The following is a 16,883-nucleotide window of genomic DNA, read 5'->3' on the forward strand; positions in this document are numbered from 1 at the left end:
CAAGGTAATTCTTGTAGTAATGTACTACAAACAATCAAGGTAATTCTTGTAGTAACGTACTACAAACAATCAAGGTAATTCTTGTAGTAACGTACTACAAACAATCAAGGTAATTCTTGTAGTAACGTACTACAAACAATCAAGGTAATTCTTGTAGTAACGTACTACAAACAATCAAGGTAATTCTTGTAGTAACGTACTACAATCAAGGTAATTCTTGTAGTAACGTACTACAAACAATCAAGGTAATTCTTGTAGTAACGTACTACAAACAATCAAGGTAATTCTTGTAGTAACGTACTACAATCAAGGTAATTCTTGTAGTAACGTACTACAAACAATCAAGGTAATTCTTGTAGTAACGTACTACAATCAAGGTAATTCTTGTAGTAATGTACTACAAACAATCAAGGTAATTCTTGTAGTAACGTACTACAAACAATCAAGGTAATTCTTGTAGTAACGTACTACAAACAATCAAGGTAATTCTTGTAGTAACGTACTACAAACAATCAAGGTAATTCTTGTAGTAACGTACTACAAACAATCAAGGTAATTCTTGTAGTAACGTACTACAAACAATCAAGGTAATTCTTGTAGTAATGTACTACAAACAATCAAGGTAATTCTTGTAGTAACGTACTACAAACAATCAAGGTAATTCTTGTAGTAACGTACTACAAACAATCAAGGTAATTCTTGTAGTAATGTACTACAAACAATCAAGGTAATTCTTGTAGTAACGTACTACAAACAATCAAGGTAATTCTTGTAGTAACGTACTACAAACAATCAAGGTAATTCTTGTAGTAACGTACTACAAACAATCAAGGTAATTCTTGTAGTAACGTACTACAAACAATCAAGGTAATTCTTGTAGTAATGTACTACAAACAATCAAGGTAATTCTTGTAGTAACGTACTACAAACAATCAAGGTAATTCTTGTAGTAACGTACTACAAACAATCAAGGTAATTCTTGTAGTAACGTACTACAAACAATCAAGGTAATTCTTGTAGTAACGTACTACAAACAATCAAGGTAATTCTTGTAGTAACGTACTACAAACAATCAAGGTAATTCTTGTAGTAATGTACTACAAACAATCAAGGTAATTCTTATAGTAACGTACTACAAACAATCAAGGTAATTCTTGTAGTAACGTACTACAAACAATCAAGGTAATTCTTGTAGTAATGTACTACAAACAATCAAGGTAATTCTTGTAGTAACGTACTACAAACAATCAAGGTAATTCTTGTAGTAACGTACTACAAACAATCAAGGTAATTCTTGTAGTAACGTACTACAAACAATCAAGGTAATTCTTGTAGTAACGTACTACAAACAATCAAGGTAATTCTTGTAGTAATGTACTACAAACAATCAAGGTAATTCTTGTAGTAACGTACTACAAACAATCAAGGTAATTCTTGTAGTAATGTACTACAAATAATCAAGGTAATTCTTGTAGTAACGTACTACAAACAATCAAGGTAATTCTTGTAGTAACGTACTACAAACAATCAAGGTAATTCTTGTAGTAACGTACTACAAACAATCAAGGTAATTCTTGTAGTAACGTACTACAAACAATCAAGGTAATTCTTGTAGTAATGTACTACAAACAATCAAGGTAATTCTTGTAGTAACGTACTACAAACAATCAAGGTAATTCTTGTAGTAATGTACTACAAACAATCAAGGTAATTCTTGTAGTAGCGTACTACAAACAATCAAGGTAATTCTTGTAGTAACGTACTACAAACAATAAAGGTAATTCTTGTAGTAACGTACTACAAACAATCAAGGTAATTCTTGTAGTAACGTACTACAAACAATCAAGGTAATTCTTGTAGTAACGTACTACAAACAATCAAGGTAATTCTTGTAGTAATGTACTAGAAACAATCAAGGTAATTCTTGTAGTAACGTACTACAAACAATCAAGGTAATTCTTGTAGTAACGTACTACAAACAATCAAGGTAATTCTTGTAGTAACGTACTACAAACAATCAAGGTAATTCTTGTAGTAACGTACACTTACCACAAGCTGCTGTACGTGACACAACAGATATGCTGGATATTAACAATTTAATATACTTAAAAGGACAAACGAAGGGTAATGCTCACATTTTAACACAATATTTTCCTAAAAACTCTAATAATTATCAATTAATCTTACAACTGTTAGAGGATCCTTATGGAAATAAGGAGGACAATAAATATAAATTATTAAATTCATTACTTGAAAATATTATGAAAACGTTGTGTAAGAATTATAATGTAGCTGCAGCAGATTGGTGCTTAGCGCCATTACTCAAAGAAAATTAGTGGCATGGATGTCAAACTGGCGCCATAAACTTGGAAAACCCAAGTTCAGTAAATTCTAACAGGAGAAAACTGGTATGAGTATTAATCATCTGTCTGAACCTCCTCCAAGTAAGACTTAAATGTCGGGATCCATTCTCATTAAATAGAGTCACCAAAATAAAGTTAACATTTCTATGGAGTCCAAACCATTTTTTTTTTTTTTTTTTTTTTTTTTTTTTTTTTTTTTTTTTTTTTTTTTTTTTTTTTTTACACAGGGTTTGACAAGGTTAAGGATCCCTAGCTTTATTGACAAGCTATTTACAGGTTAAGGATTCCTAACTTTATTGCCAAGCTAAGAGCTGTTACCTACATCAGCTCATTTGAAAGCATTTTTATTGTTATGAGACATACAAGTAGGGAACAGGATGAAATTGGAGCCATCTGTGGGTCAGCATTTTCATTTGATCAACTGACTTTATCTCGTTGACATCATTATGCTGTACGAATGTGTTCCATACTCGAGTCATCCTGGGTATATGTGATCTCAGATGGAGTGATGTTCTGGAGAAGGGTACAGCCAGAGTGAAGTTGCTGCTTTCTGCCCGTCTTGTGGCATAAAAGCTTGTTTCACGCTGTCCTCGAAGTGGATCCAAGTGTGGTACTTTGACAATATTGGCCTTGTACATAACAGTAAGGCCACCCACATCCATCCTATGTTGAAGGCTCTGCTGAAATGACAGATCTATCCTGGATGGGTCCAGGCGAGAGATGAGACGTCTTGCTCTGTTCTCTACTCTGTCAAGCAGTCGCAGATGAGAGGGGGGGGGGGGCAGGCAAACCAAGAAAGTGGAGCATACTCAAGGTGTTAGCGTACTTGTGCCTCGTACAGAATATTGACCCGTAACTTTGTTACTTATCCCAGATGGGAAGATATGCTTGGGCTAGCTAAACTGTAGGTAAATTAGCTGCAAATGTGGTGTAGTTGATGCTGCCTTCTGAAGCTCGTGTGAGAGTATATGATATTGGACATGGGAAACAGTTAATGCCTTGTTCAGCAAAGGCTCTCAAAAGGCATTTGTTAAACTGTCGTGCATAAGGAGCCAACTTTATGCTTCTGTTGATTAATTCTACATGGGGCTGTCTGGATTTTTAACTGATTAGGATAGTCATTGCTATTAAATAGTACAATTAACTGTAGGTTTGGGTAGGAGAATAAAGGGAATGACGATAGTATACATAACATAGTGTACATAACAAGAGGTGAGACAAGGGGTAGATCGCATGCCCGTCCTAGTTAATCTATGTATAACCCTTTATATAATTATAGTATTAATATTTTTGTTTATTAAGTGACACAATATTAAATATTCTACAATCTACTGAACACTAATGAATATCAGTGAAATTAAATTTAATGATCCTTCGAACATAGTTCAAGCTCTGGAGAACCTTATAAATACATCAGAGGATCGACACTCCTCATATTAACTAATAAATCCATCGGCAATGTGGGATATGTCCAGGTCAGGACGGTTGACAGATACAGTTGAGTGCAGACCAACTTTATGAAAGGCTCTTTAGGACAAGGCATAATTAATTCACATTCTCAAAGGTCATTTCCCCATGCTACCAAAATCATGACATTCCTCTCCACTAGCAATATCTAGTCAATCATTCTCTGATACCTGAAATTGTGAAGCCAGTCAATAGAGCCTACTTATAGCTATCTTCTGGAAATCAATTTCGGAAATGGTCTAACAAAATCGAACAGAGTGCCTTCTCTATGAATCTCCACCTAGTTATATTTCATCAAAGTCTAAAACTTGAAGGCAATCCGATAAGGCGTTCTGAGGCTATAACAAAAACTTTAAATGCGAAGAGAAAATTGAAGTTCACAGTGGGACAGATCTGGCCTCTCACTTTTTAAGGGTTCTCTCAATTCATGATTTTTCAAAAGCGAAATTTTAATGTTTCTCTTTTTTTTTTGACCTGTATTACGTTCAAAATTTTCCTCACCTCTCTAAGAAAAAAAATATTTAGCAGTTTTAAAGAAAGTCTAACGTGATAAAATTTCCAATGGTTTCAAGTTTTCTGAAGACAGTTTCAGCATTGACAAATTTGCTGACCCACAAACTAACTGCTATACTAACCATAATATACATACATCAGCCATTAAATATTGAAGTCACTCAGAAGAGATAGACTCAACTATTTTTAACTTGATTAAATGGGAATGAAAATTTCATACCATTTTGCACACAAAATAATAAAATCTTCACCAACCCACTTTAGTTTCAATTTTCATTGTTTACTAATTATGACGCATCTTTTTTCAACGTTTAAAGCTGTGCTGCTGAGCCTTTTCCAAGTTATCAGAAACATTCCAAGATGCAGGAAATAGCTTCAATAACTTCGATTAAAGCGCATCTGTGATCGATAATTTTTTGTAGAATGATCAAAACATTCAAAATTTAAAGATAATCGGATGATGCGTTGTCGATTTATGAGCCAAATAAATTGGAAAAGTTGGAAGAAGAAAAAAATAAGGCAACAAATTAAAGGTCCCCCATCGGGGATACCTAAATAAATATTATTATGAACACAGGTAAAAAATGGCCTGTAACCTGGTCGTAATAGGTTTTTGGAGCAAAACAAACTCAGCAGTAATATTTAACTTGTATTTCCTTCACCAGATATATATACAATTACGTACACTTATGCACACTATGTACAGGAGTTGAATATAATTGTACCACGTTGTGACAAAGCCAGAGAGAGAGCACCATAATTAACCAGCTAGTGGGCAAGTCTGGCAAATGCTGACTGCCAGTGAACCATGTCACCTCAGCACTTGGCGGGCTCACCTGTGATTGGACAATGAACCAAGGTACTGATTTAACGACGGGTATCCTAAAAATCGTTAAACCCTTAGCACCTGGTTCGCTGGTTGGGAGGCAACCTATATGGGAGTGTGCACATACGCCGAATATATTTTAACATACTCTTTGTATGTCACAATATGTTGGTGGATTTTTTCTTCATCAAAAGTTCGATACATACTGTGGAAAATTACATATATATCTGGATGTAACTCATAATGTACATACCAGTAAATAACAAAGATAATTATTATTTATCAAAGTTACATAGACAAGTAGGAATTTGGGACACCTAGGTCACAAAAATGTTCCCCTTCGATACCTACCACTGTCATATCCACAAGTTGCTCTAGACCTATTAATTACAAATGAAATGTACATACACACCAGGAATTCTGGTAAATATAAAAATTGGTGGACTGTATAATAAAATTAATGGTACTTATACACATTTATATAACAGAAGGAGAATATATCTTAATATCACTCACCAATTTGACTGGAGATTAATGTGTATCATACTCAAAAACCTCATTCTAACCAAATTTATGAAGATAATACTGGCCAGAATTATAACACAAATTTTGATAGCTTATCTAAGGTTCCTGGAGCTGTCTTGTCCAGTCGTCTGATATCTCAATTTATGCAGGAATGCACATCCAACAATTTTGGCTCCTATTTGAGACGTTTTAAGCCGAACATAACCTCTAGAGCACGAAAATTCTTCTGAATATTCACTAACGTTACTTGCCCAATTAAAACAAAAAATCGTGAGTCTCCTCTGCGCAGGCGCAGGGCTTCCCATTTTCGATAACATAATTTTTATTAAATACAATATGTTTTAATTTACATACAAATACACTATTTATGGAAAACATACTATTTTCCACACTGCGGCCGGGCGGAGTTCGTTGCTAAATGACTCAAATTACTCCTTCCTTTAGGAGATGATTCCAGCCGGTTCTGGCTTGAGTGGCTGTTCTCCTAGTAGGTCTTACTATGATTTCATCTTCTTGCATCACTTGGTCAGCGTTACCTTCAGTATCACTCGTGTCACTTTCCCTTAGATTTTCATTTACATTTGTTTGAATACCATTTAGTTCCAAGGGAATCAATTTATTAATTGTGCATAAACTTTCCTGGCCATGACACAACACTTTGACATTCCGTACAACACCTTGTGCATCTGGGTACAATGTCAACACTTTGCCCAGAGGCCACAGTGTTCGATGTTGTTTAGTATCAATTAACACAATGTCACCTGGTTGAATGTTCTGTCGATTTACTGTCTCTGTCACACAAAGTGTTCACGTAGTGTAAGAAGATATTCCTTATGCCACACATTAGACCAATGACCAATTACTTTATTTAACATTTTAAATTTATCACACAACACTGGCACATCATTGTAATCTTCATCACTTTCTTCAGGATTATTTCTATAGACAGGGGCAGCTTCCAATTTCCTTCCTCATATTAGGTGAGAAGGTGTTAATACATCTGCATCAGGTGTATCACTCATGTACGAGAGAGGCCAATTATTTATCCGATTTTCCACCTCCACTAACACTGCATGGAATTCTTCCAAATTAATTTTCTTCCAGTGTAGTACTTTATGGAGACACTGCTTCACTGTGCCTATCAGTCTTTCGTACAGCTCCCCCTGCCAAGGGGCTCTAGGAGTAATAAATTTTCAGGTACACCCTCGTTGGGTTAACAGAGATTGAACATCATTACTATTATTTAACTCTATCAAAAGTTGAGCACCTGCTACAAAATTTGTGGCATTATCCGAAATCATCAATCTCTGACAGGACCTCCTAGCTGCAAATTTTCGAAACAGCTGTATAAACTGTTCTGCAGACATGCTCCTTTGGCAATGGTGGAGGACCTGGATACATATAGGATGTGGCATCCACATAGCTACATATTACACAAGATTTAATCACCCTTTTTACACTTTGGCGTCCTTGTGGAATCCAGAAAGTTTCCCTAATACAATTTAAGGTATCTTGTACCCCACCATGCATTACATTTTTATGGGTATTTAGAACAAACAAATTTGTTAGATGATGAGTTTTGGCAGTAAGATAGAGTGTTTAGCATAATCACCCAATTCAACATTATGTAACCTACCTCTGCACCTAATTACATTGTTCTCTAAATACAGCCCCAATTTCTCTATTATGGAACCTTTCACAATTTTTCTTTCCATCATCAATTTAATCTCATTTCCATAGATTTCTTCTTGTACCCTCTTTATCCAATATTCAAGAGGATGTGAAAACTTATATGAGATATTCATCTTGTTTAGAAATTTAAACACCAACTTAGTTACATTGATTAGTTTGGGTAAAGAAGAATACCTATTTATATCAATGGTTAAGAAAGGACAAACTATTGGAGTGGTGGTCACAGTAATTTCAACAGGAGCAATATACGCCTTTTGTACAGGCCAATTAGCTTTATTTACCAACCAGCTCGGTCCTTTAAACCATGATACTACATTTACAAATTTAACATGAGGTAAACCTCGAGACAAGAAATCAGCTGGATTCTCCTCACCAGGTATATGATTAAATGTTAACATATGCTGACCCAAACTATTATACTTCTCTTGCATCTGATTAATTTCAGCGACTCTGTTTTGTACATACACAATTTTACTGTTTCCATTACGAATCCATTGTAAGGATACCTCAATATCAGACCAAATTACAGTGTTGTTAATATTTATCTCCTGCAACTTATTTCTTATATAATTAGCTAATTTGACACCTACATAAATGGCTGTTAATTCCAACTGAGGTAAGGTATGTGATTTAATTGGAGACACTTTAGCCTTAGACATAACAAGAGAGATAACACTATTACATTGAAGGTAAGCAACTGCACCATATGCCAATTTTGAAGCATCACAAAAAATGTGGAGTACATTTTTCCCATTTGGATTAGCCACCTGGCGTGGGAACTCCAACATTGGAATTTTCTCATAATCACCAATTAATTCATCCCACCTGTTAATAAATTCCTCAAGTAGAGTTTCATTCCAAGCACATTTAAGTTTCCATGCACCCTGTATTAATAATTTCCCTCTTATCGTAAGGGGTGACACTAAATCTAGTGGATCAAAACATTTGGAAACTTCAGCAAGCAAGACTCCCTTAGTTAATTTATTAGGCATACTGTAATTATTAGGTTTTAACATTAACAAATCTCTCTCAGTATCCCATGTGAGGGAAAAGTAGGTGTAAGTGGGGTTAAGGTTGTTCGGGCAACCAGGAACCATTAGTTACGTCGCGTGCACCCCCCCCCTCCTCTCTGGCGGGCTGGGGCGAAACTAGTTCCTGGTGTCCGATTTGTTAGTTTCTACTCCTGGTAATATTGACCTTACCTGGTGTGGGTTGAAGTTTGGAGAGTCACTTCACCTCCACTCTTCTCCTAATCAGGTAGGGTGATATACCAGGAGTATCACTGTTTGTTTCTTTATTTTGTTTGCTGGTTACCAGTAATGATTTTGGCATTTATCATTCTTTTCAATTCTTAAATGTTATATTATCATAACTATGGGTAACCAGTTTATTTTCTCTTATTTACCAGCTCTGTTCCTGGCGTGGTCTTCCAGGATAGACGCCAGATAAAGGAGCAAGACCTGTTAATAATACTTATTAACATTATTCTACTACTACCGGCCCTTACCTATTCTACTTGTGCTCCATCCAAGTGGTAGGAGATTCCAGAACATCGGATTACCATCTGCCCAGGATAACCTACATAAATAACATCAGAGGAACTATCCAGGGCCATACCTACTCCTACCCCACTACAAGAACTGAAGGCCATTTTTTTTTATTATATTTAAATTTTAAGTAAAATTCTCAAAAATCATTTTTCTTGTTTTTCCTAAATCATTTCTTTATTTATTTATTTTTCCATTAGTTTCTTTTGTTCAGTTGGAAGGCGTTCCACTGACAATGGCGACCTTGCCAGGATCAGACTCTTGAAGCAACATCGTCCTGATGGTTCAACTGGTTGTGAGTATAACATTTAAGATAGAAAAGGGTGAGTTAGTTGAGGTGTCAAGTCATTACTGGTAGTCTGGTTGACTTACCGTTGTTTGGTTCTAAGGTTCGGTTTAGAAGTTTACCTATTTGTTGGACCTGGGGAACTTTGATAATAACCCCTCCTGTGTGAACCGTGTGTATTTTGCTTAGTGAAGGCTATTGAGCCCACAAGTGTATTCTTCCAGGGAGAAATATATTTCATTTTCTACTTTGGGAAGTTTAAAGTGTGCGGACTGTGTCCCTCTTTTGTAACAGACGTTACTGTTAATTTTAATTAAGTCAGTTGAAGTTGGGTGCGTAATATTTCTTTTTACAAGATGGATTCTTTAGATTTCTGGTTGAAAGCTGGAAAGGAAATGGGATTTACTGGACAAAGCCTTGATAATTACATTACTGCTAAAATGGCTATTGTAAAGAAAGAGGAACGGGAAAAAGAACAGGAAAGACTAGCTCGAGAGGAGAAAAAGGAACAGGAAAGACTAGCTCGAGAGGAGAAAAAAGAACAGGAAAGACTAGCTCGAGAGGAGAAAAGACTAGCTCGAGAAGAGAAAAAGGAACAGGAAAGACTAGCTCGGGAAGATAAAATCGAACAGGAAAGGATAGCTAGAGAAGACAGAGTTCAGGCAAGAGAGGTAGCCTTCAAAATGAAGGAAATTGAAGAACAGGCTAAGCAGAGGGAGTTAGAACAATCAAGGTTGGAATTAGAAGCCAAGAAGATAGAACTATCTAAACAGAAAATAGATGAAGGGGTACTAGAATATCCTTCCCAAGAACCTAATATTAGGATGCCACAAATACCACCTTTCTCAGAACAAGATGACATAGCGGCATATATTACTCGATTCGAGAGTACTGCTACTCTCTGTGACTGGCCATCAGATTCTTGGGCTACTAGGCTTGGCTTACTACTGTCAGGTTCAGCATTAAACGTCTATTCCACTCTACCCTCTGAGGTTATTTCTAGTTATAGCCTGCTGAAGAAAGCTATACTTCAGGCTTTCAAAAAAACTACTCATCATTACAGGTCTGAGTTTAGACACGTTAAAATAACTCCTAATCAAAATTACATGCAATTCTTAACAACACTTTTCAGATTATTTGATTCGTGGATTGAAAGTGCTGAGGTTGACCACGATTTCGAATCTTTACGAGACCTGATGGTAAGAGATCAATTCCTTTCTTCTGTAAACTCTGACTTACGAATATTCATTAAAGAAAGAAACATTCATACGGCTGCGGAAATGGCACAAGCTGCTGATATATATGCGTGCGCTCATAATAACTACCCTAAAGAACGTAGCAGATATAAGCCTGTTGGGCCTAAGCAATCTGAGGGATCCAAACCCTCCATACCTAAGAATTCCACGGCCTTCACAGTAAAATGTTTCAACTGTAATGAGTGGGGTCATAGAAGGCCCGACTGTCCTAGGAAAAAAGGTGAAAATGTCGGTAAATGTTTCACTGAATCAAACATAAACGCACCTTTTAGTGAAGGTACAGTCAATGGTATGAATGTGTCAACCATTCTTAGAGACACTGGATGTTCCTGTATTGTTATCTCAAGTAAGCTTTTCCCTAACCTAGATTCTTCACGTTATAAGTCCACTAAATTAACGGACTATTTAGGAAGAAGCGATTCTTTTCCAACAGTCAGGTGTTTCGTTAGGTGCAAATGGTTCTCAGGATGGGTAGATGCCGTAGTTGCCCCGATAACCTCATGTTCTGTTTTGGTTGGGAACATACAAGGGGCTACTTTCCCATCTGAGAAGGACTGTTTGGAATTTGGAGTTTCCAAGGAAGGGTTGGAACCTAATATCTCTGTTTCTTCACAGATAGTTCCAGATGAGATTCAGTTGGATAACCTAAATCAGAGAGCTGATGGTTACAAAACTCCGTTAACACCTTTAGTAAGTCAGTCACTTGACCTGGACAACGCAGACACCAGTGGAAAACTACGTGTGGCACAATCTATACAACAACTAGACTCAATTAACGTCCTTACCAGAGCTCAGTCTAAGGTAAAACCTATCCACCCATTAGTTCTTTCCAAAGGAAAGCCAATCGAGCTGTCTCATATAGATTTAGAGGGTCTTCAAAAGACTTGTCCTTCCTTAGAGGAATCTCGGAAGTTAGCTTTAAATGGCAAGGTGACCCAGAGAAAGAAATTTTCTTACAAGTTTGAGTTCAAACACGATCTTTTGTACAAGACTATAGTGTCTGCGGACAAACCCAATGACGTTGGTCGAAGCCTGTTAGTCATTCCGCAGGATTGCCGTGAAACCATTTTAAGAATTTCTCATGACTTGCCAGTCTCTGGCCATTTTTCACATAGGAAGACCTATAATAAAATAAAGGACCTATATTTTTGGCCTAGCATGTCCTCTGACATCTATAAGTACTGCAGATCATGTCACGTATGTCAACTTTCCACGCAGAAGGGTAGAACTAGGAGAGTTCCTATGGTAAAGATGCCTATTTTCTCAGTCCCTTTTGCAAGGGTTGCAGTAGATATAGTTGGTCCTATCACACCTCGCTCATCAGGAGGTCATAAATATATTTTAACTATGATTGACTACGCGTCCAGCTTCCCAGAGGCGGTACCCTTAAAATCCATTACGTCCATAGAAGTCGCAGAAGCCTTATTTTCTATTTTTTCACGTGTAGGTATACCTCGTGAAATTCTGTCGGATAAAGGGGCTCAATTCACTTCAGAATTAATGGAACACGTTTATCAACTTGTGGGTGTTAAACCTCTTTTCACTACACCTTACCATCCGATGTGTAACGGAAGAGTGGAGCGACAACATGCCATCCTAAAGTCAATACTAAAAAAACTATGTATTCTTAAACCAACGGACTGGCATAGATTTTTACCATGTGCTCTTTTCGCAATGCGTGAGATTCCAAGTGATTCCCTTGGTTATTCCCCTTTTGAATTGCTTTATGGGAGACAAGCTCGTGGTCCACTATCTATTTTGAATGAACTTTGGTCCAAAGATATCAAACCTGAGGTTCAAAACAGCTATCAGTTTCTTTTAGATCTAAGGGAAAGGTTGGAAGAAACCGCCGATTTGGTCAGTAAAAACCTAGAGATGTCTATGGAAACGTACAAGACCTATTTTGACCATAAAAGCTCCAAGCGTACGTTTAATGTTGGTGATGAAGTTTTAGTTCTCCTACCTGACAAATCCAACAAATTGCTAATTACCTGGCGCGGACCGTATAAAGTAGTGAAGGTCTGCAATAAGGTAGATTATATCTTGGATGTCAAGGGTAGAGAGAGAATGTATCACGTCAATATTTTGAAACGGTACCATAGAAGAGAAGTTAATCTTTGCGTAAATGCCTTTGACGAAGATACTTCTTCTTTCAGCTTGGATACAAGTGGTGATTCGTACGAATGTAGAGTTTGTATTATAGATGACGAGTCTTTTACAGAATCGAAGGAACTACTGGATATCTTAACGCATGATCCCTCACCAAAGAAGTCAAATGTCAGCATTAACAACGACTTGTCAAATAAACAAAAGTCTCAAGTAAGTGCCTTAGTAAATTCATTTTCTGACGTATTCACAGAGGTACCAGGACTTACCACCACTATTGTACACAAGATTGAATTGTCGGATCATGAACCAGTAAGGCGGAAAATCTACCCTGTTCCCGTTCACTTACGGAAAACTTTTGATAATGAGGTGGACAAACTATTTAACTTAAACATCATAGAACCTTCGAAATCAGCTTTCTGTTCACCAGTTGTTATGGTTAAGAAACCCGATAATTCTTACCGACTGGCACAAGATTTTCGTTATTTGAATACTATAACTAAATGGGATGCAGAACCCATGCCAGTAATTGATCATGACTTGTATAAATTCCATGACTGCAAATTCTTCTCGGAATTAGACATCTCACAAGCATACCATCAAGTGCCATTACACCCAGACTCGAAACCATACACTGCTTTCCCTACTCATAGAGGTCTAATGCAATATCGCACAATGCCTTTCGGCTTGGTTACCGCGTGTGCCACGTATATTAGGCTTATGAGAATAGTTCTTTCTGATCTAAAGAATGTATCAGTGTATTTTGATAATATTTATATCATGACAAATATCTGGGAAGACCATCTAAATACACTAGCGCTTGTTTTGAAAAGACTAAGAACTCACGGCCTTACAGTTAAACCACAAAAGTGCTTTCTTGGCTATCATAAGGTACAATACCTTGGGTTCATTATCTCTGATAACAACTTCTCACCACTTCCTAATAAGACCAAAGCTGTTTTAGAAAGTACGTTCCCTGCTACCAAAAAGTTATTAAGAAGTTTCCTTGGATCTGTAAACTTCTATAGAAATTTCGTACCAAATCTAAGTAGCTTAACTTCAGTTCTTACAGACTATTTGAAAAAGGGTGTCAAGGAACCTCTTAGTTGTTCTGAGGAAGCCCTCCAAAGCTTCGAAGAAATTAAGAGGATATTTTCAAACCCCCCTGTCCTAAAATTACCAGATATTAATAAAATATTTTGTCTCCGAACAGATGCCTCCCATTCTGGACTCGGGGCTGTACTACTTCAATATTATGAGGAGACACCTTTCCCAGTATCTTTCGCCAGTAAGAAGCTTCTGCCCAGAGAAGAAAGATATTCCACTGTGGAGAAAGAATGTTATGCTTTAGTATGGGGTATAAGCAGATTTAAATACTACCTATACGGTAAACCCTTTGTGCTTGAAACAGATCACAAGCCACTGATGTACTTGGAAAACTTTAAAGGGTCAAATAGCAGACTCTTGAGATGGGCTCTGGCTATTCAGCCCTATAAGTTTAAAGTCGTTTATATTTCTGGCTCTGAAAACCACTTTTCAGATTGGCTGAGCCGAGGTTGTAGTTAGTTCTTTTCCCTCTGTTCGTTGACTTATTGACTCCGTCCATAAGTTTTGGAAGGGGGTATTGTGAGGGAAAAGTAGGTGTAAGTGGGGTTAAGGTTGTTCGGGCAACCAGGAACCATTAGTTACGTCGCGTGCACCCCCCCCCCCTCCTCTCTGGCGGGCTGGGGCGAAACTAGTTCCTGGTGTCCGATTTGTTAGTTTCTACTCCTGGTAATATTGACCTTACCTGGTGTGGGTTGAAGTTTGGAGAGTCACTTCACCTCCACTCTTCTCCTAATCAGGTAGGGTGATATACCAGGAGTATCACTGTTTGTTTCTTTATTTTGTTTGCTGGTTACCAGTAATGATTTTGGCATTTATCATTCTTTTCAATTCTTAAATGTTATATTATCATAACTATGGGTAACCAGTTTATTTTCTCTTATTTACCAGCTCTGTTCCTGGCGTGGTCTTCCAGGATAGACGCCAGATAAAGGAGCAAGACCTGTTAATAATACTTATTAACATTATTCTACTACTACCGGCCCTTACCTATTCTACTTGTGCTCCATCCAAGTGGTAGGAGATTCCAGAACATCGGATTACCATCTGCCCAGGATAACCTACATAAATAACATCAGAGGAACTATCCAGGGCCATACCTACTCCTACCCCACTACAAGAACTGAAGGCCATTTTTTTTTATTATATTTAAATTTTAAGTAAAATTCTCAAAAATCATTTTTCTTGTTTTTCCTAAATCATTTCTTTATTTATTTATTTTTCCATTAGTTTCTTTTGTTCAGTTGGAAGGCGTTCCACTGACACCCAAGTTAATCCCAATACATTACTACATTTTGGCACTTCATCTCCAGGGTAATCTTTACTTATTTTGTTCTTTAATTTGGACGAATTATTATTCCATTCCCTCAGAGGCATATTTGCACTTTGCATTATTTTATTAGCCTCTCCATAAGTCATTAACAGTTCCTCTTCAGTTGACGTCACACCCAGGAAATTGTCCACATAAAATTGTTTGCTCATTACTTTACTCAATGGACTTTCCATACGTTTAAGGTGTGCATTTATCGTCGCTTGAAGTAGGAACGGACTGGATGTAGCACCAAATAATACACTCCTAAAGCGAAAGGTTTTCAGAGGGCTAAGTGGGTCACTAGGATTCTAAGGCCATAAGAAGCAGGTACAATCCCGGTCAGCCTCTTGTAAACCCACTCTTAGGAAAGCTTTACTTATGTCAGCTGTAAAGGCCTAATTCTTTACCCTGAAATTTACTAAGATATCTCCTAATTTTTCCGTCAACGACGGACCTGTCATCAAACAGTCATTTAAACTAGATACATTTTTGTTACTCCTGGCACTACAATTAAACACAATTCTCAGAGGAGTGGTCTTAGAATTCTTCTTCAGTCCGAGATGTTGCAAATAGTGACCATAAATTTTGGCTTGCTCAGGAGGTACCTCTTCTATAAATTTATTAATTAACTGCTCAGCAATTATATCATTATAGGCAGTTAACAATTCTGGTGTCTTACTCAGTTCGCGGAGCTGAGCCTTTAATTGTCCATATGCCATTCTGTAATTAGTGGGCAATTCTGGATGGTTAAGTCTCCACAGAAGTCGTACCCAGTATTGCCCAGATTCAAATTTTACATCTCTCAGGTATTGCTCCTGAGTAAAAGAATCGTCTGGACTTTCTTCATTTACATTTATTCCAATGCTGTCTAATTCCCACAATTTATGCACTGGCTCAACACCATCCTCTATGGAAGAATTATACTGGGGTGCGATTTCATGAGTAAGACACACAGTTATGGTATTGGTAGTTTCCTCTAGTCATGAATTATTATTATGAGGAATCCTACCATACATTACATGGCCTCCTGCAGTCTTCAAAAGAGTGACACCACATTTCTTTACCATACCCTTTACAAAGGAGGCATAATAGTCACTACCTATCAAAATATTTATTTGGCCTACAGAATCATCACTTACAACAGAAGGTGCTAAATTTACATGATGTGAAACTCTTTTTTAGCTTTACTAAGCCCTACTGTAGATATTTTCTCTGGAAGTCTATCTACAATTACTGCATTAACACGTTTTTTCTCATTGCCCAACCTGACAGTTACATAAACAGTGTCATACAATTGAGCTCTTTTATCTGAGAGAAAACCAGATAATTTCAGAGTTGTAGGATCTCCCATCTGTACTTTCATACCATCAAGACATTTACGTTTAATGAAAGTACGCTGGGATCCCTGATCCAATAATGCATTTACATTTTTTGATTTATGTCTTTTATCATCAATTTTTACCTGTAACACAGGTAAGGCTACTTCAGCAAAACCATCATTATTAATATTAGCAGCAATTTTTACATTAGCTACTGTTGTATCAGTATTGTCAACATTATCATTATTATCAACATTATCATATAGACCTTTACACATGACTATATGGTGTCTTCCTTTGTGACACTGATAACAGAAGTTTAATTTGGCATGACAATCCTTTACATTGTGATTACCTAGACATTTGATACATCTGTCAAGTTCCTCCAATCTTTCAGCTTTATCATTCCATGAATTGTATGCATTGCAATTCTTAGAAAAATGAGTACCCTTGCAGAAGAGACAATCTCTCTTTTCTTTGAATGGTTTCTTATTAACTGGGCTACTCTTAGGAGGGTACTTATTCTTCTTACCTTGTGGAGAATCATTATTTCTGATTCCTGCTACT

The 16,883-nt window shown here is 36.9% G+C and overlaps 1 protein-coding gene across 2 annotated transcripts; it reads left to right on the top strand.

The window, feature by feature from the left end:
• Nucleotides 1-8,420: 8,420 nt before the first annotated feature.
• On the top strand, nucleotides 8,421-14,872 carry LOC138854470 (uncharacterized). Of its 2 annotated transcripts, none has more exons than XM_070098031.1 (2): nucleotides 8,421-8,643; nucleotides 8,795-14,569. In XM_070098031.1, exon 2 carries the CDS (start codon nucleotides 9,576-9,578, stop codon nucleotides 14,145-14,147), a length of 4,572 nt encoding a protein of 1,523 aa, XP_069954132.1. In that variant the 5' UTR covers nucleotides 8,421-8,643; nucleotides 8,795-9,575; the 3' UTR covers nucleotides 14,148-14,569. The 2 variants fall into 2 exon arrangements, 1 of the variants encoding a protein (XP_069954132.1); XR_011393675.1 differs by lacking the exon at nucleotides 8,421-8,643 and adding an exon at nucleotides 14,577-14,872 and having other exon boundaries at nucleotides 8,750-14,425.
• The last annotated feature ends 2,011 nt before the right edge of the window (nucleotides 14,873-16,883 follow it).

This window comes from Cherax quadricarinatus, chromosome 60 (assembly GCF_038502225.1).
Source record: "Cherax quadricarinatus isolate ZL_2023a chromosome 60, ASM3850222v1, whole genome shotgun sequence".
NCBI lineage: Eukaryota > Metazoa > Arthropoda > Malacostraca > Decapoda > Parastacidae > Cherax > Cherax quadricarinatus.